This window comes from Lepus europaeus, chromosome 8 (genome assembly GCF_033115175.1).
Source record: "Lepus europaeus isolate LE1 chromosome 8, mLepTim1.pri, whole genome shotgun sequence".
NCBI classification, from domain to species: Eukaryota; Metazoa; Chordata; class Mammalia; order Lagomorpha; family Leporidae; genus Lepus; species Lepus europaeus.
The window spans coordinates 58465632-58490788 of record NC_084834.1 but is presented as its reverse complement, the minus strand read 5'-3'; the positions used below and the strand labels follow the sequence as shown (position 1 = coordinate 58490788).

The following is a 25157-nucleotide window of genomic DNA, read 5'->3' as shown; positions in this document are numbered from 1 at the left end:
TACCATAAGATTTTGCTGGGGCTCTAACTTTAACAAAAATACAGTCCTATAATTTCAAGGGAACTTTTCCTTATTTTGCTGGGGAAAGTCTTACCTCTGTATGTAAGAGTTATTCACACCGCGGTGATCCAAATCATGGCTTAGTGCAGCAATCAGCAATGCAAGTATCTCCAGGTCAGTGAGCTTGTTCTGCACGACCAAAGGCATGGAGGAGAGAAAGGGGGAGACCTTACTCAGTAAAGGGTGATGTGCTACATCTTTTCTGTGGCCTGCTTTTTCCCTCAGCACTTTACATACACACTTCTTTAGAGTCACAAAGGACTCATCCTAGAATCCTGCTCTCCAAGGAATTGGCTGTATTTTGTCATTTAAGATGGGGTTACTACAAATGTCCCTTATCAACAGAAAGAGCTGAGTACCTCAAAAAATTAAACTGCCTACAGTAAATACCAATAATTGTTAATTTTATATATGTGGAATTATAATAACCTTTGTTATTTTTATAAGATTTTTTAAAAAATTATTTATTGGAAAGGCAAAGGCAGTGTTACAGAGAGGTGGAGACAGACACAGAGAGAGGTCTTTCATCCATTGGTTCACTCCTCAAATGGCCGCAACAGCCAGAGCTGGGCCGATCCGAAGTCAACAACCAAGAGCTTCCTCCAGGTCTCCCATGTGGGGTCAGAGGCCCAAGGACTTAGGCCATCTTCTAGTGCTTTCCCAGGCCATAACAGAGAGTTGGATAGGAAGTGGAGCAGCCTGGACTTGAACTGGCACCCATATGGGATGCTGGCACTGCAGGAGGCAGCTTTACCTGCTACACCATAGCACTGGCCCACATAATAAACTTTAAAGCCTGGGTTTCTTTTAGTCCCCTGCAGGTTCTGCTTTACTCTACTATCAGTTGCTTGGTCCTCAAGGGATGTGGGTGATGTGAATATTAAGTGAGAGGACAGAAAACAGATGATTAGGAATGCAAAGTTTGTTTTAAAAAGTTGCATAATATATTCCCAATTCAAATATATATTAATTTTGAGTATCTGCCATTTGTATTATCTACACTACTGTTCTTCGTTAGTTAAAAAAAAAAGAGGATAAAATCATCTTCATCTCTTTTCTGTCGGAACTCTATAAACACTCTACATAGGTTTTATAACATATTGAGGAATCATTATTTTGTTATTTCTCACAAAAAACAAGGATAGTTTTCAGTGGTAATAATCTTTGAGACGTTTCCATATCCCAACACAGGTTATCCTATTTCTTTTCTTTTCTTTTTTTTTTTTTTTTGACAGGCAGAGTGGACAATGAGAGAGAGACAGAGAGAAAGGTCTTCCTTTTGCCGTCGGTTCACCCTCCAATGGCCGCCGCGGTAGGCACGCTGCGGCCGGCGCACCACGCTGATCCGATGGCAGGAGCCAGGTGCTTCTCCTGGTCTCCAATGGGGTGCAGGGCCCAAGCACTTGGGCCATCCTCCACTGCACTCCCTGGCCACAGCAGAGAGCTGGCCTGGAAGAGGGACAACCGGGACAGGATTGGTGCCCCGACCAGGACTAGAACCCGGTGTGCCGGTGCCGCAAGGCGGAGGATTAGCCTAGTGAGCCGCAGCGCCGGCCAGGTTATCCTATTTCTTACAAATGTTTGCTATGGCAGGAAAACAATATCATGACTTCTTGGCAACAGTGACCTCTTTCAGAGCTATTGAGTTAAAATGTGAACCTATGACAGTATAGAGAGAGAATACCATTTTTAGATTATTTTTTAAAATGAGCAGGGGAGTTCTGAATTAAAAAAAGTTACGGCCGGCGCCATAGCTCAATAGGCTAATCCTCTGCCTGTGGCACCAGCACACCGGGTTCTAGTCCCGGTCGGGGCGCCGGATTCTGTCCCGGTTGCTCCTCTTCCAGTCCAGCTCTCTGTTGTGGCCCGGGAAGGCAGTGGAGGATGGCCCAAGTTCTTGGGTCCCTGCACCCACATGGGAGACCAGGAGGAAGCACCTGGCTCCTGGCTTCGGATCGGTGCAGCGCACTGGCTGTAGCGGCCATTTAGGGGGTGAACCAACGGAAGGAAGACCTTTCTCTCTGTCTCTCTCTCTCACTGTCTAAATCTGCCTGTCAAAAAAACAAAACAAAACAAAACAAACACTGTTACATGATGGATGCCTGGAATCACTTACCTAGAATAACTAGTCGATTCCCACTGAAGTTAGAATCTAATGACAGAGATATGGATAAAATTTGGCTTGGAAAGGTTGGAAAGGAATGAATTACTTAAATGTTTTCTGTATTGATCTTCCTTTGAAACAGACTCTGGTCAATGTACATGAAACCAAACCTTAACACAAATGAGTACTTGTAAAACTAGGTGAGTGCTCCAGAGAAGGTAAAATAGAGAATGCTGGAGTTATCTATGAGGCCAAATGCAGAACTTGGGTAGCTTTTGAAGAATTCTACTATGGAGCAGGTTTAGTGTGAACATGAGAAATAGAATACTTTTTTTATTCTTAATGCTGTACTATTTTCCTCTGTAGGAAAAATTTATTTTCCCAGACTATTTATAGTGAAAATGTCTCAAAGATTCCATGATTTATTCCAAATATTTTAAATATATATTATGTATGAAAGAAAATTGGTAACTAAGTATGTTGCCATGAGTCCTCCTTAATTAACAAAATAGAATTTTTTTGTAAGTAGAAGTAAATATTTTCAATTACTAGTACACAATAAAAAATTATGCTGTATATTTTACTATGAAGTGACAAAATGTCTCAAATATATGAATGGCTCTTAAAAATACCTGAATTTTGCCTGATTTTAAAGCAGCAAACATGCACTGAGCTGTATTAAAGGCATGTCTCCAATTATGGTAGGCAACATTCTTCCGATAATTCTTCTTAACACTTAAAATCCATTTGCACAGAACCTTTAGGAAATAAAGCATACACTGTAACAACAATTGCTTACAGTTATCACACATTTACTATATTCTAGGCACTTTACATACCATTCACTGTTAATCTTTACAGCTGTAGAGAGCAGCACTACTATTTTGACCATTTCACAGCTGAGAAATCTGACGGTCAGAGGTAACTTGCTGAAGGTCATGCACTAGCAAGAGGCCAACATTCAAACATGAGCAGTTTGACTCCAGAGTCTACAGTGTTAACCACCACATTAACTAAGCTAGATGTAAAATGCAAGACATCTCTGAGAGGTCTATCTGGCATGGCTAGGGTAGGGCACTAACTAGATCTTTAAAGGATAAGACATCCTGTGTCATCAATTAAGACAGTCCAAAAGTTACATCTGTATGGCTTCACTTTTAGAGAGCCAAAAAATCAGCCACTCTCAAGTTCTTTCCACATTTCTGTGTTGTGTATCTGCAAAGGTATTTAGTGCAAAGCTCTGAGGAAGTGGGCTGGGAACAAAGTATATATCAAACATCAAGGACAAATTAGAGCTATAAGTGCCACTATTATCATTAAATCATTGTCCTTTAAACTGTGCTTAAATATTCAGGCAGAGGTACTTCTTGGTTTTCAAGAGGTAATCATATATATATATATATATATATATGCAATATATATATATATATATATAATCTTCTCTCTATATATATATGCAAAATAAAGCCCTGGGGTCCACATGAAAAAAAAAGTAATTTCAAAGATGGGAAAAAGGATAGACTGTTTAGCAAGTATCCCAAGTTGTGTTTAATTCAACTTCTAAGTGGTGTATTACATAAAATCCCCAGGGACTCATGGGCCCTAAACATGGCTATTCTGTGTTTGTGCTAGCATCAGAATCTGCCTCTCTTCAATCTGGATGATTTAATATTCTTTGGGGATTTGCAAAAATAAATATGTGCTTCTCTCTTGCATATATCACTGGGGATGCTTCAAACACAAAGAGCACTGCCCTAGGGAATGGAAAAAGAATGTTGCTTTGACAATATTCAACACAATATGATCGGCTACAGAAGTAGGCCCAGACAAGGTTTCTTCATTGTTGTTGGAAACTGCTTATAGAGGATTTGGTAGAAAATGAATGCTTTCATATTCTCACATTTCTCTTCAGATCTTTTTGCTTCTGTTTTATGGCTCAGTTCACAGGGAATTCTGATAACAAAGAACCCAATGTCTCCAAACTCTTTCACCCTGAGTTGCTGTATATCAAGCAGAGAATTTGTATGCACCGATGGCTGACATGTGTTCACCCTAAGTACACTGCAGCTTCTTTCATTATGATCTTTTCTGAATAAAGCCCATCAAGAATATGGTGGATTAATCCTACTAGAAGAATTTTTAAGAGCTATAAGTTTCTTTGATATGTTTAGGAATTATAAAATGGCATGATATAGAAAATTGCTTGCGATTAATTAAAGTAGCAAGAAAATAAGCAGTAAAAAACAAAGAACTTTTGGATATATCTTTTTACTAATCAAAAATTTACAGATATAAATAAATATTTATATATGCCACATAATGTGAAACAATGACCAAAATGACTCTATGGAACATAATTCCTGATGTACTACTCTATTAGATTTTATTAAGATAGACCCAATAGAATTGGATAACCCAATGGATAGAGTAGTTAGCTAATACCTAGATTTAAGCTCAGTTTTAAGATTCTGTTATCAAGATGTTCTGAACAGCATACAGGAAATTTTGGATATGCTTTAAGCATTCAAATTTGTAACAGTATTTTGTACATAACTAGTTCTAGTTATTTATAGTTTGGATGGCTCTAGAGAATGTTTTCAACACACTGAATCAATCGCCAACAATTTGGAAGGCTTCCTAAGATGCTAGGGGACAAAAAAAAAAAAAAAAAAAAAGAAAACACAGATCAACACCTGCCTTTAGGAAATTCAGTCAGCAGTGAAAATAATAAAAGTGCATATATCAAAGGAATAAAGAAACATAAAATAGAGACTGCAAATTTATAAACAGCCAAACAGCATTCCAAGTGGCATGAAGTCAATCCTAGAATCCTCCCATCAACAGACACTGAGTAGGGCTCTGAAGAAGGGAAACATATGTTGTGGCATAAAGTAGGGCAGGCAAAATTCAGGAGACAGATGGCATGTAAAATAAACACACATTCAGATTTGTTTCTGTTTCAGAGATCAGCAAGAGGCAAGGATTACAGTGGTTACTGATGAGTAACTCAATATTCAGAAGCCACTTCAAGACAGGAGGACACATCTATCAATATGGAATAGTCTTTGTCAGAGCAGCTTCATAATTCTAACATCCTCTCCAGCAGTAACATTTTAATTTTATCATACTAAAATTATACTGACAATAATATCTGAAATAAACAAAACAGAAGAGGCACTAAGGCAGGAAGGCCAGTCAGAATGATTATGGTGTTCAAGTTGATGTTGGCCAGAACCAGAATAGTGGTTATTCAAATAGAAAAGGAAGGTAGGTGAATCAGACATTGAAAAGAAATATTTTCCTAATAAACAAAATCCAAGAAAAAGATAAGAATAAATATTGCTATAGAAACTTTAAGTATCTATCTTCATTACCTAATCCTCAAATGCTATCTGCAAGCCAAACAAGAAAAAAGATCAACTTACAAAAATTTCATTAAAAAAATACAAAAACCACATTCTTTTTCTGGCCAAGCCCTTCACCAGAATCATCACTAATTTCCAGCATAGGACCTCTCAGGAACAGAAAAGGATTTGAGACATTATGTAGATTTATAGGGTCCTATAATTAGCAAAATGCAGTGTTAAGCTTGACATTTAGAACCTCTGGCTCCTAATGAGATCTTCATCCTATTAATAGAGAAGGCTTCTACAAATGAGTCTTATAACCTATAAGAAAGAAATCTGATGGGTGATTATAACAGGAAAATTTGGCCTAAGAATATGATAACTGACATGGACTCTGCACCAAGTGTTAAGCAGAATTGCAGACACAGAAACAAATATATACAGACAGCACATTGCTGTATGTGCAAGTATCACAAGACTCCTACAAGGGAAGTAATAACATTTCCCTTTATGAACATATGAGGAAAGTAACAGTGTGAGAGATTAATTGCTCAGGGAAATAGGGTTTATCACTAGTAGAACTATGACTCAAAATCCATGATCTTGCTAATCTATAATGCAGTCTGAATTCCTTCAATTGTAATACTGGGACAATAAAAAACAAAAGTATTTTCTTAAAGCTTGTTAAAATAATAAATAACATTATATCCCTTAATACATTCTAACAAAAGTCAAGTACTGTTATAGAACAGTCTTCGGACAGTTGTTCTTTGTTTCTACACTAAAAAGAGTAATATGAGAGTACTTCAAAATGTTTCTAGAAGTGCGCATTATGAAAAAACAATGCAAGAACTATTAAAAATCTCTTGCATCAAAATAAACATCTTCTAATTCTATTTTCCACAAATTTTTAAATTATCCTCATATAAGATTTGGCTAAATTCAAGAAAAAACTAGACTGGCTTGCAGATAGCATTTGAGGATTAGGTAATGAAGACAGATACTTAAAGTTTCTCTCTCTAGTGATACCATAAATGATGCTCTGTTAATCTTATCTGTATTCACCCTTAGTTTTCATTCCTAACCACGAGGGCTTTGACAGCAGAGACAGCCCATTGCTGAAATATGCACCTGGCAAAATGCTGAGTACACAGTGTATGTTGATACATTTTCATTCTGTGAATTAATGGAGTGCTAAATGGTAGAGGCCTTCAAGATATTTAATTTTCCCGATAAGAAAGCTGTAGAGGGAGACCAGACATTCAGCTGACCAGAAAAAATAACTCTAAAGGCAAGATTACTGAATTTTTTTTCCCAAACAGTCCTTTCTGCTCTCCTTTATTCTTTGATGCTATAGATGCAGCTCTTATGAAACAAAATTGAATTCTCTGGTATCTCCAAACTGATATCAAAAGGTACTTATATAAGTTGTAGTTTCTGAGAGAGGAATAAGATAACATAAATGGTTAAAATCAGTTTTCATCTTCACCCCATCCAGGTGACCTCATTCCAAGTAGGCTTGGCCTCACACCAATCCCCTCTCCTCCCTCATTCCCCCAGGAGTTGACTCTGCTTTGTCCTCCCCTGTACATTGTTATCATAACTTTCGGCAATCACATTGTGTAACTTCCCAGCTTCAAATTCCTCAGTGCCTCACCACTGTTTCCAGGATGCAATCCAGAGTATTCTGAATGGCTTACAAGGTCCTACGTGATTTGCTTACCTCTGTCTCCAGCTGCTTCTCTTGCCACTCTCACCCCTCAACCACTGCTCTAAACCATTTGTTCTATTTTTATTTTTAGTACCACTCTCCTTTATTCAGCCTGCTGGGAACCCAATAAATGTCTAACAGTTGATGATATTTCTTTCAAAATATCAGGTATGTACTAGGTGATAGCAGCTTCATGGGTGAAGTTTAATTCTTCCTCTTCCTTAATGGCACTCAAAATCAATTCTCTCTCTCTCTCTCTCTCTCTCTCTCTCTCTCTCTCTCTCACACACACACACACACACACACACACACACACACTTTCCCAAAAGACATCACTCCTACCTCATGTTTCATCTGGAAGTTCTGCACAAGGTTGAGGTCAGTGAACATCCGAATTGTGCATAACGCTGTTTCCAGATCTGACAGCTCAAAGTCACTGAAGCTGAAGTCAGTAATTTTAAGGGTCTGGGCAGATGGCACCACAGCAGCCTTAGGTACAGAGGGGGAAAACAAAGTAAAATAAACTGTTAATTAAAGCAGCTGTAGTTCACAAAGTTTTCCCATTTTGCTATTGGGATATAGCAATTGTGTTTTTTTTTTTTTTTTTTTTTTAAGTCACACACTGGAATTGTATCGTATAGGAGCAACTTAACATTTTTTTTTTTTTTTAAACTGAGTCACGTTGGGTAACAAATATAGTTCCAGCTAGGCTAGGAGAGGACAGGGTGCTGCCCTGAGATTATACCTAGAACCTTAAGTGGCATGAAGATCCCCAAGGATTTAGCTTCTTTATGCATCCCTGGTGTTACTCATTCAGCAGTTGTTTATGGAGAAGTCATTCTGGTACCTCCCCTGGCTTTAGGCTGAGAATCAAGTGGTGAGCAGGATGATGGTAATGTTCTAAGCATTTCACATGTAATCTTCAGGACAGCCTTATGAAGTGGATACACTAACTCTACTTTTTCAGGCTCAGAAACTTAGACACAAAGAGGTTAATGCTAACTAATCCAGCTAGCGAAGGGAAGGCTTCAGGCCTCTAATCCAAGCAGGCTGCCCTGCTCACAGATGTAACTTAGCTCCACGGTGCAAACCAGCAGAACCTGTCTTCACCACACTTGCTTTACCCAGTCCTGATCCTGACGGTTACCTGGGTGTCCGCTAAAAACCATCACTTGAAGACTCTGATTCAGTATGCCTGGGATGGATCTCAGGAAGCTACTTTTGTTTTCTGTAGGGGGGATTTTTTTAACAGCCTTGGTTTTGATTTCATGATCATTTAATCATAGTACACATCTGCAATTTCTTCAAACATAACTTGTTCTTTTTCACCAGTGTTTCCATTGTACCTCCTACTTCTCCTGTAAAGAGCCTACTCTTTGGGGAACTCCTTTAAGACCCAGTTCCCATCCAAAGAAGGAAAGTGCCCCTTGAAGCTAGCCCCACTTGGGCCTGCTTAATTATATTAAGTTTACTATAATTTAATTTTATGTTTCTCTTTGACTCCCGAACTACCCTGGGATCTACACTTGAGGCTGCATCTTATATTTTTTAATGAATTATGAGTAGTTTTAATATTTGTTAATACAGATGCTAATTAAGTGAATGGGAAGGAATAAAATCTCATTCCCCTCATTTGTTAGTAAATTCTGTTTTTTTTAATTAAAAAAAATGTAAATGTTATTCATCATTTATTTGAGAGGCAGAGAGAGAGGGAGCTCCCAACTGTTGGTTTACTCTCCAACTACCTATAATGGCTGGGATTGGGCAGGGCTGAAGCCAAGAACCAGGCACTCAATCCAGGTCTCCCACGTGAGTGGCAGGACCCCAACTACTTCAGCCATCACTGCTGCCTCTGGGAGTATGCATTGGCAGGAAGCTGGAGTCCTGAGCTGGATCCCACTGGGAATTGAACCCAGGTTTTAATTGCTAGGCTAGATTCTAGTCCCAAGTTCCTTTTTTAAGCTCTGGACGCTTCTTGGGAAGGTGAAGCCCATTCAACTTGGGTAGAAAACTGCAGACTTGGCAGGTGCATTCCCATCTATTTTGTTTGGTACTTTTTTAAAAAAAAAATCATAAGATTTCTTACACCGTTTAAAAATTGGGAGAATTTATCAACAAGAAAAGATTATCTGCATCTCTTGAAAAACCAGGCCGTCCTGAGCCCCAGTTCCTGGGAAGTAACAACTGGCCAAGCCAAGGAGCCCTGGTTCCCTCAGACTGAGCAGAGTCTGGGGCTTCTCTCCTAGGCTTCCTGCTGGGCCCTGGGGGCACTGGAATTTGCAGGAACCCCCACCCCTCCACCGCTCACCATTTACTCTGTCAGCACTTTGTGAACATCAAGCTGAGATTAATCTGATGAAAAGAGCCTTTTATTTGATTTGGGGCAGAGGGAAGAAAAAGTAAGAAATCGGAACAGGTCCCTAAACTCCTTAGGTTTTCTATAAACATCTGGCTTCACTGCCATTTTTCTGAGGGAAAAAAATGGGGACAAAATAATAAAATCTTATGGAGCAATTAGATTTCCCTACCAAGCTGTGGGCACTTGAATGTTCTGCTTATCCTGGCCTTCAGATTTCACTTCCATGTATCTAACCTGTTTAAACTTTCAATGAATGTCATCTTCTTCCTACTCTTAACAATCTTTCCCAAGACGAAAATCCACAAGAAAATATGCATTCTGTTAAGCCAGTTCCACATGCTAATGCGTGGGCTGAAACAGAGGAAGAGAGGAGGATTTAAAATGTTTAGATAAAGGCCCTAGTTGTTTACCCCAGCCTCCAACATCAGAGATGGAGCAGTAAACTCCAGTTCTGCAAGTGTGGAGGTGGAAACAATCCCACCTTTTAACTCAAAGCAGATAACAGCTGCTTTCCTTAAACACACTGCACTAGACAGGAGAACAGATGTTTTTTCCTTAGGGCATCATTATTCTTACAGCAGGAAGTTTTCTTTCTTTCCTTCCACAAAGGATCCTCTAAAAGCTACAAGAAAGAGGGAGCCAACACAGCTTGTGCTTCTCTCTAATATGTACGGCACCCTCATCCCCAACCCCTCTTCCACCAAGAGAAAGGAATCTTGTTTTTTCAGTCATGCCACACCAGGACTCAGACTTTCTGAGCTGACCCCATGTGGCCATGCAGAACTCTTCCTTTAGAGCCTTGTGGTAAGGAACCCAGAGTTTCCAAATTTTGGGGATCGATTACTATGCCAAGAGAAAGTCAGAAATCATTTAAAGTTTTTGTAATCTGCTCCTTTGACCATCACAAAGGAATTCTGTGTTGTTTGCCTTGGAAAGGTTAGGAGTAAAGGTGATTTTCAGTAAAACCTATCCCTCTCACCATTTCATAAGACAAAATATTCTAAATTTTACTAATAGCTGGGAATTAAAGTATGTGATATTTCTGGGATAGGGCATACATTCTCGGTTTCAGATGTTAACAGCTTTTCCTGTGGTGGTTCTATTTGTTAGAATTTGCAAAGTGAAATTTATCTGACTTTTTAAAGGGGATGCTATAACTTTACTGCATTACTGTTTTGGAGGCTAACAGAAATAACACATTTTAAGGATTTTATATAATAATAAAATATTATGTATGTGCACTTTTATGGTTAAATAATCCAATTTGAAATCTCTACAACCATGACCATGATACCACCTAAACCACCAAATACTGCCTGTTTCTCCCTCCACAAGAGTGCACAATGGCTATGAATTCTCAGGCAACAGCACTTAGCCATTTCAGCGATCGATTCAAATATGGTTAAGCTCTTGTAAGTCTATAGTTTTAATTTGTGTCAAATTAGGCAAATAAGAAGCATAAAAAGACAAACTCACTGGGTTAAAGAGTCAATCTAATAAACAGCTTGAAACTATATATATTCTTCTAAGTTCTTTAATTGCATGTGCTATTATTTAAAAGAAATTCTTCACTGAAGTTACCTTTCTAAAAATATTTTGGGCCCCCTTTTCACTATTCTCAAAAAAAATTCAGTGAAACTGAGTGGAACTCAGGATATCTTTGAGAGTGGACCTGTCTCTTGAGTTAAAGGAGGCAGTGGTCAGTCATAAAAATATTTTTATTTCCCAATGATCTCTGATCAAAGCAGTTCTAAATATTATATGACTGATAAGGAGCTAACTATGAACTTGATCACCAGTTGACAGAATCATAGATCAGCTGCCACATTTACAAGGTGAAGCATGTGGTAGGAAGGGACATTTGCTATTGGGGGTTCCAGTCCTGATATCACACTGACTCTGTCACAAGATGGTCAGCTTCTCTGACTACTTTTTCAAATTGTAAAATGAGAAAATTTAATTAGAATCACTCTAAGATGTAATATTCTCTGAGTTTATGGTACATTAATCTCTTTGTCCATAGGGTTCCAGCACGTTTTGCTGCCTTCTCCCTTTGGAACCAAATATCATACAAAATGTGATACCAATGGCGTTTAAATCTTGCCACTGACCTTCCTATGTGAGACCCAACTCTGCCTCTGGTTCCGTCAGCATTTAAGGTAAAAGGATAGGTGTACTTTCATGGTTATGATCTTGCATTTTTTCATGGTTGATTTCATACACATCATTTTGACCTTGAGTATTCACAAGAGGAGAAGGGATATTCCACAAAATTATAGCTTAAATAGAGGACCTAGTCTCTGCATGAGTGTAGAAGAGGGTTAGGTTTGATTTGTGGTAGCCTCTAATAGCAATAATGTTTGAAATGAAAACTGAGTTAGTTGAAATTGCCATATTTAAAAAAAATATTTATTTTCATCTTGCTAGGCAGAAGAGAGACAGAAGACAAGAAGAAGAGGAGGAGGTAGAGTAGAGGGAGGGACGGAGGGAAGCAGGGAGAGAGAGAGGAAAGAGAAAGAGAGATTCCATTCACTAATTCATCTGCTGATTGCCTGCAACAACAGCCCAGACTGGGCCAGGCTGAAGCCAGAAGTCTGGAATTCCATCTGGGTCTCCCACACAGGTATAAGGAACCGAAACACTTGAGCCACCATCTGCTGCCTCCCTGGATACATTAGCAGAAAGGTGGATTCGAAGCAGAGGAGCTGGGACTCAAATCAGCATTCTGACAGTGGATGCAGTGGCTTAACCCACTGTGCCACAATGCCTGCCCCTGCCATCTGTCTTTAAGGTTAATTAATACTTTGCCTTTCTGGGTCTCTGTAACTCTTTCTCTTCTAACTGGAATATATAAATACAAGATTTCAAAACATGAATTATTTCCCATGATTTTTCATGTATTAGTCGCATCAGGGAAACATTCAACAATCCCTGTATTGGATACCATAGCGAGATATTTATTTCAACCTTTTTTTTCTTTTTTTTTTGTGAGCTTTCTGAAGAGATTAGAAAATTAAAATATACACTTCCTTGACTCCTTTGCAGCTAGTTTTCCAGATGGATTTTGGTTTCCCCAGTGATGTATACTGGAATTTCAAACTAACGTGGTGCCACGTGGGAAACCGATTTGTGTATGTATGTCTAGAGGATATAATACAGCTCTGGAAGCAACTTTCTGACTCCCAGATTATGCGAGGATGGTTGATTCTGAATGAAGTGGATGGACCAGTGGCTTTCTGATTCTGGTCTACATCGATGTTTCCATCGTGAGCCAGATCTGCAGTTTTATTTTGGGAGTCATTCCTGTAGCTATTCATCAAACCCTTTCAATATTTGAAGGCAGTTAATTAATTTCTGTCCTGCCTAAATAGCTAAAGTTGCTTCTATTATCTTCACTTGAGCCCTGACGATACTCTGTTTGGCAAAAGTGTCTGTAGACAACATACTCTCAAGGGTAGGATTGTGGGATTGGATAGTTGGCCTGTGTGGTTTTAAAGGCAAAAGGTGGTCACATTTTTCAATAGAGCTGTGGCTCTCAAAGTTTGGTCCCTGGACAGCCAACAGCAGAATCTGGTAACCTGGCAAAAATACAAATTCTTGGGCTCTAACACAGGCCTATTGAATCAGAAACCTAGGTGTGGGGCTTGGCAGTTTCTGTGACTTCCAGGTGATGCTGATCAAGGTGGACAGAACCACTATATTAATGTAGAGTATGAGTAATCAATAGCCTTTAACAATCATTTAAATGATCACTTGTGGTTCTCTAGAATTAAATGGCTTTTTGTGCATCTAGTAGTGACTGCCTTATAGTGTGAAGGGCAGAAACTGCAAGGTGGTTGGGGTGCCCCTTGCTGCATTGAAGGGATTAAAGAAAGAAAATGAAATGTTCTGGACCTTAAGTTTCTGATCAAATTATGATCAGAAAATGATTTAGAATTCTTATGGATTTCCTAAAACATTACTGTAACGCTGAGGCAGCCAAAACCTAGGTTGTCCCAGATCAGAGAATTACAGCGTAGGCTGAAGCCATAGACTTCCCACACCTCCTGTGCGAAGGAACACTGATTAGGAAGGAATGCAGCGTCAAGCAATGGGATGGAAACACCTGAGAAGATCCCAGTACCTATGGGTGTTTCAGACCATAAACTCTAGAATATCTCTACATAATCTCACAATGTCCTACACTTTACAGAGTTCTTTTCTCTGATTGTAATCATATATGACATAATTATGCCATATGTATGCAACTATTTATTCATTTTATTTTTGGAACACCTAAGGTATTTGGGTGTTTATAAGGTCTGCATGAGGTAGGCAGTAAATATCGAAAGAATAAAGGAGTAGGGTTCTTTTATTTTCATAAAGCACCTAAACAGTTCTCCACATTATGCAGAAATGTTACACATAAATTTAATTTGGTAAAGAGCTGTAACACAGATGTTCTTATTAGTAATGAACCATACTGTGGAAGAAACAACAAATATGTTCTTCTTGTGTAGTTCAATTATTTTTATTTGCTTTTGAAAATTTTTAATTATAATTTTTCATCTGCATAACGAATACTTCATTAATATAATTTAAAAAATTCAGCTTCAGCTTGTCTTAGGTGTCATTCAAGTTCAATCCTCTCACTTTCAAGAACTCTGGAAATGCAGGATGATAAAATAGCAATCAGTAAGTTTTCTACTTTGTAGCATCTCTGGAATGAAGTTACTTGAAATTATCAGTTCTAGATTACTCCCCACAGGTAAAGAATTGGTTCTACTTTATAAACAAAAGGTTTACATTTGTTCTTGTAACACATGATATTTTTCCTTCAGTATGTTTTCCATCTACTTGTATAATCCATTGAATGTGCATTAGTAGAATGGCTTGTCCAGAAAGTCTTAAAAAATAACAAGGACATAGAAATCTTGATGCTGTTACTACTAGATATTGAAAACCGATTCCCCTACTTGCTCTGGAACAAAGTATTACTGCAACTAGCAGTAGCTAATGCTCAGGGGGGCAGAGTGATGATGGTGGCGGCACAGGTTCCAGGAACTATGGGTACTACAGCTCTGTGACATAAATAGTTGTGTTATGTTCTTATTTTAGGTAAAGACACTGTGGCAAAGAGTAGTCATATATTTGCCTGAGATCACAGGGCAGGCTGCTTTCTAGGTAAAATCGACATTCCAATTATTTCTAGCTTATTAATTATATTAATTATATATTATTAATTATATTAAGGAAGAATTAAGCAAAATCTTGTTGAATGGGTCAAAGCAGCTTGACTTGTTATTTTTCCTTTGTCATGCTTAGATTATAGTGTTTCTAAAAGACTGGGCTTTCCAAAATCTATTCATGCAGCCATTCAACAAAACACCAGGTTCTTGTTAAGCAATCATTAAATATTATTATCAAGTCAAGACTCAAGAAACAATAGCCTGGAGCTGGTGCTGTGGCACAGTGGGGTAAAGCCCTGGCCTGAAGCGCCCGCATCTCACATGGGCGCCAGTTCTAGTCCTGGCTGCTCCTCTTCCAATCCAGCTTTCTGCTATGGCCTGGGATAGCAGTAGAAGACTGCCCAAGTCCTTTGGCCTCTGCACCTGCGTGGGAAACCCAGAAGAAGCTCCTGGCTCCAGGCTTCAGATCGGCTCAGCTCCAGCTGTTGCAGCCATCTGGGGAGTGAACCAGTGGATGGAAGACCTCTCTCTATGTCTCTATCTCTCTCTGTAACTCTGTCTTTCAAATAAATAAAATAAATATTTTTTAAAAGAAACAATAGCCTGATGGGAGAGACATAAATAACGGAAATGCAGAAAAACAGAAGTATGTTGGGAGCTTGCACAAGTGATCCCTAACAACACAATGACAAGTCTACATGTAGCTACATTTTGTAGTTGAAGAGAATATTTTCTGAGCTTTATCAGTGACTTACGACAAATGTTACCCCTTCTTTTGTTCAGTGTTGGGTATTTGTCACTCTGAAGGCCATTCACACAGCAGAAAGGGCACACAACCCTTTTATACAAGCATGGAGGGTACTTTTCTGTTTACTCGATAGAGAAATGAAACTTTACCGGAGGAAACACATCTATAAAGTGTATGGGCATCTTGAAGCCCATAAAGCATACACTGATGGAAAATAACACACTTGAGTAAAGTAAAATACAATGATCATTTTAAAATTGAGTTTCTTATTTTTAGTGGATGCCTCATGAAAAAGTTTTATATTTAGCCTGTGGTAAAGTCATTGGTAACCTCAGGAGAAAATAAAGCTATGTGGCTATCTGGCTACACAATTTGCTCAATTGTGTATTCTCTGCACAGAAAAGGTCACACTGCTATCAAAGACATTCTTCCTGCCTTAGGTCCTAACTATCAAATCTCAAGAGCCAAAATAAAAATTGTGGAAACTGGAAACAACTCCCAGTGGCCAGCTAGTAAGAAAAGGCTCCTTATTCAGAGTTATTTATTAAAATAAGTCTGAAAAGAAGGGCAGCAACAGAACTCATTCTGCCATAAAATGTCAAATTCTTCCAATTAGCTTCAGTGTTTTAGTAAGCATTTTGTTACATTACTCCTTGGTATTTCCTCACTATAAATGTAAGGAGGAAGAGCAATTTTAATCCTAATGATTCATTTTCTAAGGAAATTATGTTTCAGGGACAAAATTAGTGTAAGAAATTTTATAGGTTGTATCAGTGGCTATAAGGAGCTGTCTTCTGCAAAGTATTTTAAGCTCTCCCTGTCAGCTCCCACCAATACCCATAATACTCAGTGGAGGTGGTGGGGGTGGGGGTGGCAATGGCATATGTACCAAGAACTCCACATACTTTTTAAATAAAGGTTAGTTCTAGATTTTTGGATATAGCCCCTTTGATAGCCACCACATTGCTCTTGCATTGCACTTTACAGAAGATAATTTTCTCTTTCCCACTTTTAATATCTGTTTTAAAAGAAACCATACAATTAGTTTATGTCTATAGAATTTATCATTATGTAATCGGCAAGTGAATCCAATACAGATGAGAAAGTAATATCAAAAGGGAAGTGTATTTTATGAAACTCATTATACAAAATAAAAATTTACAGGCAGTAAAGAAGTAAATAAGGCACAAAGGGGCCTTAAGTTTTCCTTAAATAACTGTCTCTATGTGATGTGATTTTCCTTTCTTTTTAACATTATATTCATATCAGTGGATTTCCTTGAATCTCTATAGGGAAGAATTACAGAGTATAAAAAATTGGATAGTGAATTTCAGTTTTTCAAAAGCTTACAAAGAAGACACGTACTAATGTCAAGACTTTGAGAAAACATATTTATAAGAAAAACTTTAGGGTAAATTTATGACTACAGTTGGGATTAACACAAGATATGGTTAACAACTTGATTATGTAGTTCTATATATAAAACCTGTACTGAAGCTGTAGTGTTTGCACTATATCCAACAGTTGTATATAAGAAGCTCAAGAAGAGTACCCCATAGTTTGGAACCATAATTACCATTGTATACTTACTAGTCCTCCACTAGTAAAATCAACAAAAAGAGATAAGATTAGTTTGTCAAATGAAGTCAGGAAATATCAAATGAAGATTCTATGTGAAAAAGATTAGACTGGTTAATGCTGCAGACTTCTATAATAATGAGTATATCAACTGATGGCTTACATGAAGTCTAAGCACTGTTTCCGAGTCTTTTTTGCACTGTTTTAGAAAGAGGATGCCTTCCTGGATGCCACAGACTGCCACAGTCCAGTGATCCTGGCTATCAAGATCTTAGGGTCTACTCTTCTTTATTAAAATATCTGCTAACATTTTTCTGTTTATAATTTGGCTATCCACTGAGAGTTCCCAAAATGTGAGGGAATGTGATGACCATCTTTCTGTAAGGATGCTGAGCTGTACACAGATTTTCTCCTAGGCATCAGAGATTTGAGTCAGGTCCCTGGTTCTCCTTCTTGGTGCTGTCACCTGCAGCAACCACACGCATGTCTGATTCAGACTGTGGCCCTATGATATTTCTAGTTCAGAAAGGCTGAAGTCAAGATGAGGGGACTCCTATCCTAGGAAATCTGCCTGTGGAGTAAGCTTCTCATCTCACTGTTGTGGTACAGAAAATGCTTCAGGATCACCAGAGTTTCTGCTTTTAAATATATCACCACTGATTAAAGATACTGCAATAAAGTGGAAGCTGTGACGACTGAACTGAATCGAGCACGGACTCCATGGCAAAACTGAGAGGCTAGTTTACTTTAATGTTAATGTTAATTAACTGCTCTGCTACCGAGAGAGGAAGGCATAAAAGATGGACAACATTGATTGGTCAATCGGTCACTTTCTGGTTGTTTAGAAATCAACATTTATTACATTCTGATATCTTAACCAATTAGCTTTCTAATAACCATAGCCAAGTCAGTTAATGTTGTTTTATTGTTATTTCAATAACCTGCAACTCAGGATCAATAAAAAGCATATGGCAAAATGTTCAGTTTAAAGCCCTATTTTTGTCACATCCAATTTTAAGCTAAGAGAAGCTTAGATTAAAAATGGGACAAAACAACTCAAAGCAAGGGGAAAAAAATAAGGATTCTGAACATCCTATTAACTAGTTATCCTGTCGTAATCAGTGAACTTTTCCAGATAGGCACAACCATTTTGTGTATTTCAGTACATTATTTCTTTTCAGAATACATGTTTTAAGAAATGGAAGTTAAGAAAACATTCAATAGCTTTTCAACTTATTTTAGGTTTTAACTGGAAATAAACAATCAGATAAAGGACAAGGACAACAATTTTGGTAACTGCTGGATGATGCAGACACCTGTGTAGCTGGGCTGCAAAGACATTTGTTTGATTGATAGAAAACTAGAATTGAAATCAGTTGCTGAAATTCAACGAATTTCAATGGATTACTTGACCTGCAAGCTATGTAGCCCTAAATTTCTCATTGCAGCTGCCAGAAATCTATTTTCCAAATGGAAGAGCAGATGGTTTTGAACAATACTACAATACAGCAATTTTCAGTTATTCTGACAGTGTCATTTCTGGCTAAAATTATAAACATAATTGAGGAAATAATTTTCAGATTTTTCTGAAAGACTACACTGTTTTCAAAGTGAAAAACGGGGAAAATGCTATAATCCAAAAGTTGTACTTTCAAAATTTATATTTATTAAATAAACATTTAAAAAAGATTAAAAAAAGCAAAGTGAAAAAGTTTAATATACTACTGGTTTTTTTTTTTTATCATTATCTTCAGAATTTACTAGCTTTTATTTATCTAAAATAAAACCTAAAGAGTGTAATCTTTCATTTTAGGACTAAATAACCTTGCAGTGTCTGTATGTTCTCCAATATGTATTTTTCTGTGTGATAATTTTCAAGTCACACTACACGTTTAGTTGAAAACTATATCCTCTTTTTTTTTTTTTGACAGGCAGAGTGGATAGTGAGAGAGTGTGTGTGTGAGATAGAGAGAGAGAGGTCTTCCTTTTTGCCGTTGGTTGGTTCACCCTCCAATGGCCGCTGCGGCCGGTGTGCTGCGCTGGCGTGCTGCGGCCGGCGCGTAGCGTGATCCGAAGCCAGGATCCAGGTGCTTCTCCTGGTCTTCCATGGGGTGCAGGGCCCAAGCACTTGGGCCATCCTCCACTGCACTCCCGGGCCACAGCAGAGAGCTGGCCTGGAAGAGGGGCAACCGGGACAGAATCTGGCACCCTGACTGGGACTAGAACCTAGTGTGCTGGTGCCACAGGCGGAGGATTAGCCTATTGAGCCGCAGCGCTGGCCAGAAAACTATATCCTCTTATAAAGAATAAATAAATGGGCCAGTTATGACTGAGGCGAATGATAAATTTCAATCTAGAAACCTTTGTTAAAACATTTTGGTCAACAACAGACTGCAAGTATGACAGTGATGATATAAGATTATAATGGAGTTGATATATTCCTATTGCCTAGTGACATCATGGCTATCATTACCTCCTAGTGGAGTGAATTCTTGGTGGTGATGCTGGCGTAAACAAGCTACACTTCCGGCTGTACAATTATGTTTAGTACATAATACTTGATGGATTAAAAAGTACACTTGGTTAAGTACACAAATATCTTAGAGCATGCCAAGGAAGTGCTTAATAAATGCAGCTGTTGTTAGCATTCCTGTCCTCTTGTTTTGGTAAAAGCAATGTCTCTCCTGCCTAGGCCACTTTAGAGCCCATGGCCTTCACTTGTCTGGGATTGTCTGTGTCACACTCACACCTGTACCTTCACCCATTTATCTCAGAACACACTGGCTCCCTTGCCTGTGAGAAACAAACTCACAACAAAACAAACAAAATACTTCACCGTTCAGCTAATCTTTCATATCTACTTCTCCACTCCCTTTCAGTTTTACATAAAAGTTATTTTTAAATATCTATTTATACTTCCTCCATTTTCTCATCATTGAAACTGCTTTCTCAAGAATCACTTCATTGACAAATCCATCAGTCTTTTCTTAGTCTTGTTTCTCAACCTTGCTACAACTACTGGGATCGCCAAACTACTCAGACACACGAAAGAATGAAATCCTGACATTCACAACAAAATGGATGCAATTGGAGATATGCTTAGCAAAGGAAGCCAGTCTCCCCAAAAAAGAGACAAGTATTATATATTTTCTCTGATGCGTGGTAATACATAGAATACAAAAACAATGTAATGTATATGAGTGGAAAAAAACTGTCCTAATTTGCCTTCTGTAGCACTGTACTACCCTAATCCTTTCTCTGTTATTAATTACTACTTCTTCATCTTCTTAGCTGGTTTATTTTCCTGCTGCTTCCATCTTAACCTGTCTTCACAAGAGTTCTGATCCCAGTCTTTTACACTGCTCTGTACTCTCTGCCAATTGATCCAGCCCTATGATTCCTCTACCATGGAAAGATAACTATTAAATCTCTACATCTTGTTCTTACCACCACCTCCTTACCACTCTATGCTGCCTTTTCTGATTGTTGAACATGTCCACTTGATTGTTCCACCAGCAACTCAAATTTTTCTTGTCCTAAATCAAGTATGCCTGTTTTCCTTCTTAATATTGCCACTTTTTTTGGTCAATAGCACTATTAATCTTTAAACACCTATATCAAAAAATCTGAGTCATGGATAATTTGGCTATACAATACTACAGCAGATGTTATACATAGAGCTTTGGGGTGGAGACCGAGCTTGTATCCTGTCCTGACTTCCCTACTCCATGGCTCAACGACTCCAAGCAAATTACTTGGTTTCTTAGGCATCAGTGTGATCTTTAATGTAGTTGTGCAGTTTACATGAGAAAATGTATATATGGGTGTCAAAGTTTTAGCATATTATGCTAATGACACTAGCCATTCACATTCTTTCCATTTCTTATGTGACTCTCATCACACTTCACATAGACCTTATGTATGTCATAGCCAATACATGAAATTCAGAAGGCAGACTTGGTTGCAAATGCATAAGTGCCTCAAATTTTCTTGACTCCAGTCAAAGTCATCTCATCCAAGACCTGGAACATATGCCATGTCTACTCACATAAAAATGTGTTTTTCTGTTATCATGTACCAAAAAAATAATGTGATGAGAATTTGTTAACTGACCTTATTTGAAACCAATTTCAAATAGCATTCTATAAGCCATTTGGACAGAAATTAAACTCACTCTCACTTCTTTGATAATGCAGAGTAGACTGTTGGTAATAAACTATAAAATCTATGCTGTCATTAGACAAACAACCAACCTGGTAGTCACCTGTCCTCATTTCCCCAGGAACTCAAAACTAAATTTAATTTTGGCCTAAAGTAGATGTAAAGATTATAACAATTACTGGGAAACACTGAAATCATGTGATGTACCACCAAGTCAATAAAAATTATTGCCTTTTACCTTGTACTATCAGTGAGTTTGTACCGCTCTTAGAAAGTAAACAAAAAAAGAGTTTTTATGAGTGTTTATCTAAATATTTATCAAATTTTACTAAATTTTTAGGGGATAACTACTAGTAAATGCAGCTATCCTGTGAAATGTATATTTGTGTATTAATTAGATGTATGTAGATGGTAATTTTTAAAGAGAAAGAGCATTACCGCTAAAGACTGGAGCTCTCTTGTTTCTTCCTCTGCTGCTGAAGCATGGTAGGACAGAACCTACAGGGCAAGAAAAGAGGAGTCCAGGTTACAGAGGCGAGGAATAAGGACTGCAGACTAGAGGCTCAAGTTTGCAATTCTGCTAAGACTTCTTTCAGAAATAACTAGTCTCCTCAGAAGAGCAATCCTCATTTGCTGCTTTGTTCCACAGATTCTGCTGCTACCCTCACAAAAAGTTATAATCCCTATGTTCAAAGAAAACCCTTGGAGCTTTTATTCTGACAGTATTGAGAGAATGAATACATTGTTTATAAGCCACATTACTCATAACTTTGGCTCTAACATGTAGAAAATTTTGAAGTTTTTTTTTTTTTTTTAATTCCGGCTTGTGTACAAATTTAGGGGGAAAACACTCTTTGCAAAAAGTGGTATTTTAATGTTGATATGTGGAAAGGGAATAGTTTAGAAGTAGCTCTCAGATGAGGCCTAGAACTACCATAGAAAAACTCTTAAATACAAGGCAACTATTTCAAAGATTAGAAAGTAGTAGCAAGGAACCTAGAAGATGGAAAGAGGAGAAAGAAGAAGGCAATTTTCTAAGGAAAAAATACCTGACCATTAAATTTCTTCAGTGGCAAATGAAAGAAAGAAAAGCATGTGTATTAAGTCTTCAACTCTTAACAATAAGAAACAGAAAAAAAAGCTAAAATAATTTGGGATAAGTGGAAAATAAAATAGAGGAATACAAAAATAGTGATTAAAGAATTCTAAAGCAAAAATAATCAGATCTTATTTTATAGATCTGTGGACAGATCTATGAACAGACAAGAGATGTATCTGATAAAGAAAAATAATTTAGGACACAAACATCAACAATATTCCTGACAGGAAAGAATTCATGAAAGAAGTCAGTGTAGCAATTTTGAAGTCCTTACTTTAGTCTCTCTGAAAGGCTGGTTAATGAAAATATAATAATACAAACTGACTCAAATATAAAGAGAGAAAATTATATAAGTATTGCTATTTGGTTTAAGTAAAACTTTTAAAAAATATTATTTATTTGAAAGGCAGAGTTATATAGACAGAGAGAGAGAAAGAGAGAAAATGAGAGAGAAAGAGAGAGAGAGAGAGAGAGAATTTCCCATCCTATGATTCACTCTCCAAATGTATGCAACAGTCATGGCTGGAACATACTGAAGCCAGGAGCCAGGAACTCTAAAGCCAAATGTTCTATGTATCTACCATCTTGTGAATCAGAAAATTTGGAATACTATGCTGCATGGAATCTCTTTTAGCATTTGAACATTAGAGACTAGGAAACCTCAGGAAGGCAGAGCTGCTGTCTTCTGCCCATGTGAAACTGACAGGTCATGGTTGGTCACCTGCTCCTGCTGATACCACAGAGGCAGTCTGTTGAAAAAGAAAAACTAAAACTGGCACTATGAACTGGCCTGTTATTAGTAAGTGTCACGCACATGGAAAAATGAATGAAAGAATAACCTAACACATTCTAATTTAAAACATTTTTATCACACTGAAAATAAAAATAACATTTGAGCAAAGATTAATTTTGCTAATACATGTTGAGCACTAGAACACGGAAGAAGCATTTGCTGAAGGTTGACTATTTTACTGTTGTTTTGTTTTCTTGTTATTATAATGATGATGCCTACTAGATCAAAGTATTTCACTGTCTTTGTAAGGCCTGAGGGGTCTGCATCCTTGCCTTTTGAACAAAGGCTTCATAAGGAAACATTATTAATAAGGTTAGACCCATGATCACAGAAATAACTCCACATAATGAACTGAAATTGAAAACTTTTTATACCAAGTGAAAGCTAATTATTCATATACTTAACTGAAAATAGAAATAAACTGAATCAGGAAAATATTTGAGATTCTGAACAAAATGGAATGATGTCCGGGATTTGCTTTAAAGTAATCCACTGGGAGGAAATGAGTGCAGAGAATCAGGGTAGGTACAGATGCAGGAATACTGGTCGTTACTGAAGATGGCTGCTGAACAAAGGGGTTCACAATGCTATTATCTCTATTTTCATATATGTTTGAAATTTTCCTTAATAAACAATTATTTAAAAAAGAAATGATAGTTCATAGCTGACTTTATTTGATTCTTCAATATACAACACAAGAAGACCAGAAAAATTAGATTTTATTTTTTTAAAATTTTATTTATTTATTTATTTAGACAGGCAGAGTGGACAGTGAGAGAGACAGAGAGAAAGGTCTTCCTTTTTCCATTGGTTCACCCCACAATGGCTGCTGCGGCCGGTGCACCGCACTGATCCGAAGCTAGGAGCCAGGTGCTTCTCTTGGTCTCCCATGCAGGTGCAGGGTCCAAGCACTTGGGCCATCCTCCACTGTACTCTCGGGTCATAGCAGAGAGCTGGACTGGAAGAGGGGCAACCGGGACAGAATCCGGCGCCCCGAACGGGACTAGAACCCGGTGTGCTGGTGCCGCAGGCGGAAGATTATCCTATTGAGCTACGATGGCGCCGGCCAGAAAAATTAGATTAAAAACTATATATATGGGCCGGCACCATGGTGCAGTAGGTTAATCCTCCACCTGCGGTGCCAGCATCCCATATGGGTTCTGGTTCTAGTCCCAGCTGCTTCACTTCCAATTCAGCTCTCTGCTGTGGCCCGGGAGTGCAGTGGAAGATGGCCCAAGTCCTTGGGCCCCTGCATCCATGTGGGAGACCAGGAGGAAGCACCTGGCTCCTGGCTTTGGATCAATGCAGCTCTGGCCGTTGCTGCCATTTGGGGAGTGAACCAATGGAAGGAAGATCTTTCTCTCTGTCTCTCTCATTGTCTGTAACTCTAACTCTCAAATAAAATAAATAAAATCTTTAAAAAAACTATATATAAAATATATATTCACATATTTGTATATATATTTGAAATCTATGTATATGTGTAGTCACATAATTGAAAGTATTTGAAATACGTGTGTGTGTGTGTGTATCTGAAAAATTTCCACTGGTTTACAGTCCAAGGTCTTTTATGCAATACTGTAGCAAATATATTAGTGTTATGCAATCATCTTGGAAAGGGTACCATCCTGCTTATTAGTTAATCTTGATGCATAATGTGTATCTTCTTATTTCCTGATATTTATTTATTAGGGATTGGAAGAAATGTTTCTACACCCCAAACATTGGTTTCCAACAATTTGAATTAGGTAAAAGTAGGTAAAACATTCAAATATATTTCAGAGCAATGAATGAATGCCTAAGTAAAGACATCTGTACTTTTTGAAAAGTCTATTTCCCTAAGCTGGTCTATAGTTTAAGAAATTTCCATGTCTTACAAAGTGCATACTTTCAAGGCAGCTACTGAAATATATGTGCAAAGGGCAGGCTACATGGGAGGGAGCCTGCTCGAGATCAGTCTCTCTAAGCCAGTGGTTCACTTGCTTCCTGCACATTCAGAATCTCTTGGGGGAACTCTGTAATAATACAC

General features: G+C 38.0%; 1 protein-coding gene across 3 annotated transcripts in view; it reads right to left on the bottom strand.

Annotated features, from left to right (window-relative positions):
• The window catches only part of PDE5A (phosphodiesterase 5A), a 164505-nt gene that overhangs the window by 41920 nt on the left and 97428 nt on the right, over window positions 1-25157 (bottom strand). For all 3 annotated transcript variants that reach the window (XM_062199687.1, XM_062199689.1, XM_062199688.1), the window contains exons 11-14: window positions 21675-21734; window positions 7565-7711; window positions 2797-2922; window positions 95-189 (exon numbers count right to left, since the gene is read on the bottom strand). In XM_062199687.1, coding sequence (XP_062055671.1) covers window positions 95-189; window positions 2797-2922; window positions 7565-7711; window positions 21675-21734 — 428 coding nt within the window. The remainder of the gene's footprint in view (window positions 1-94; window positions 190-2796; window positions 2923-7564; window positions 7712-21674; window positions 21735-25157) is intronic.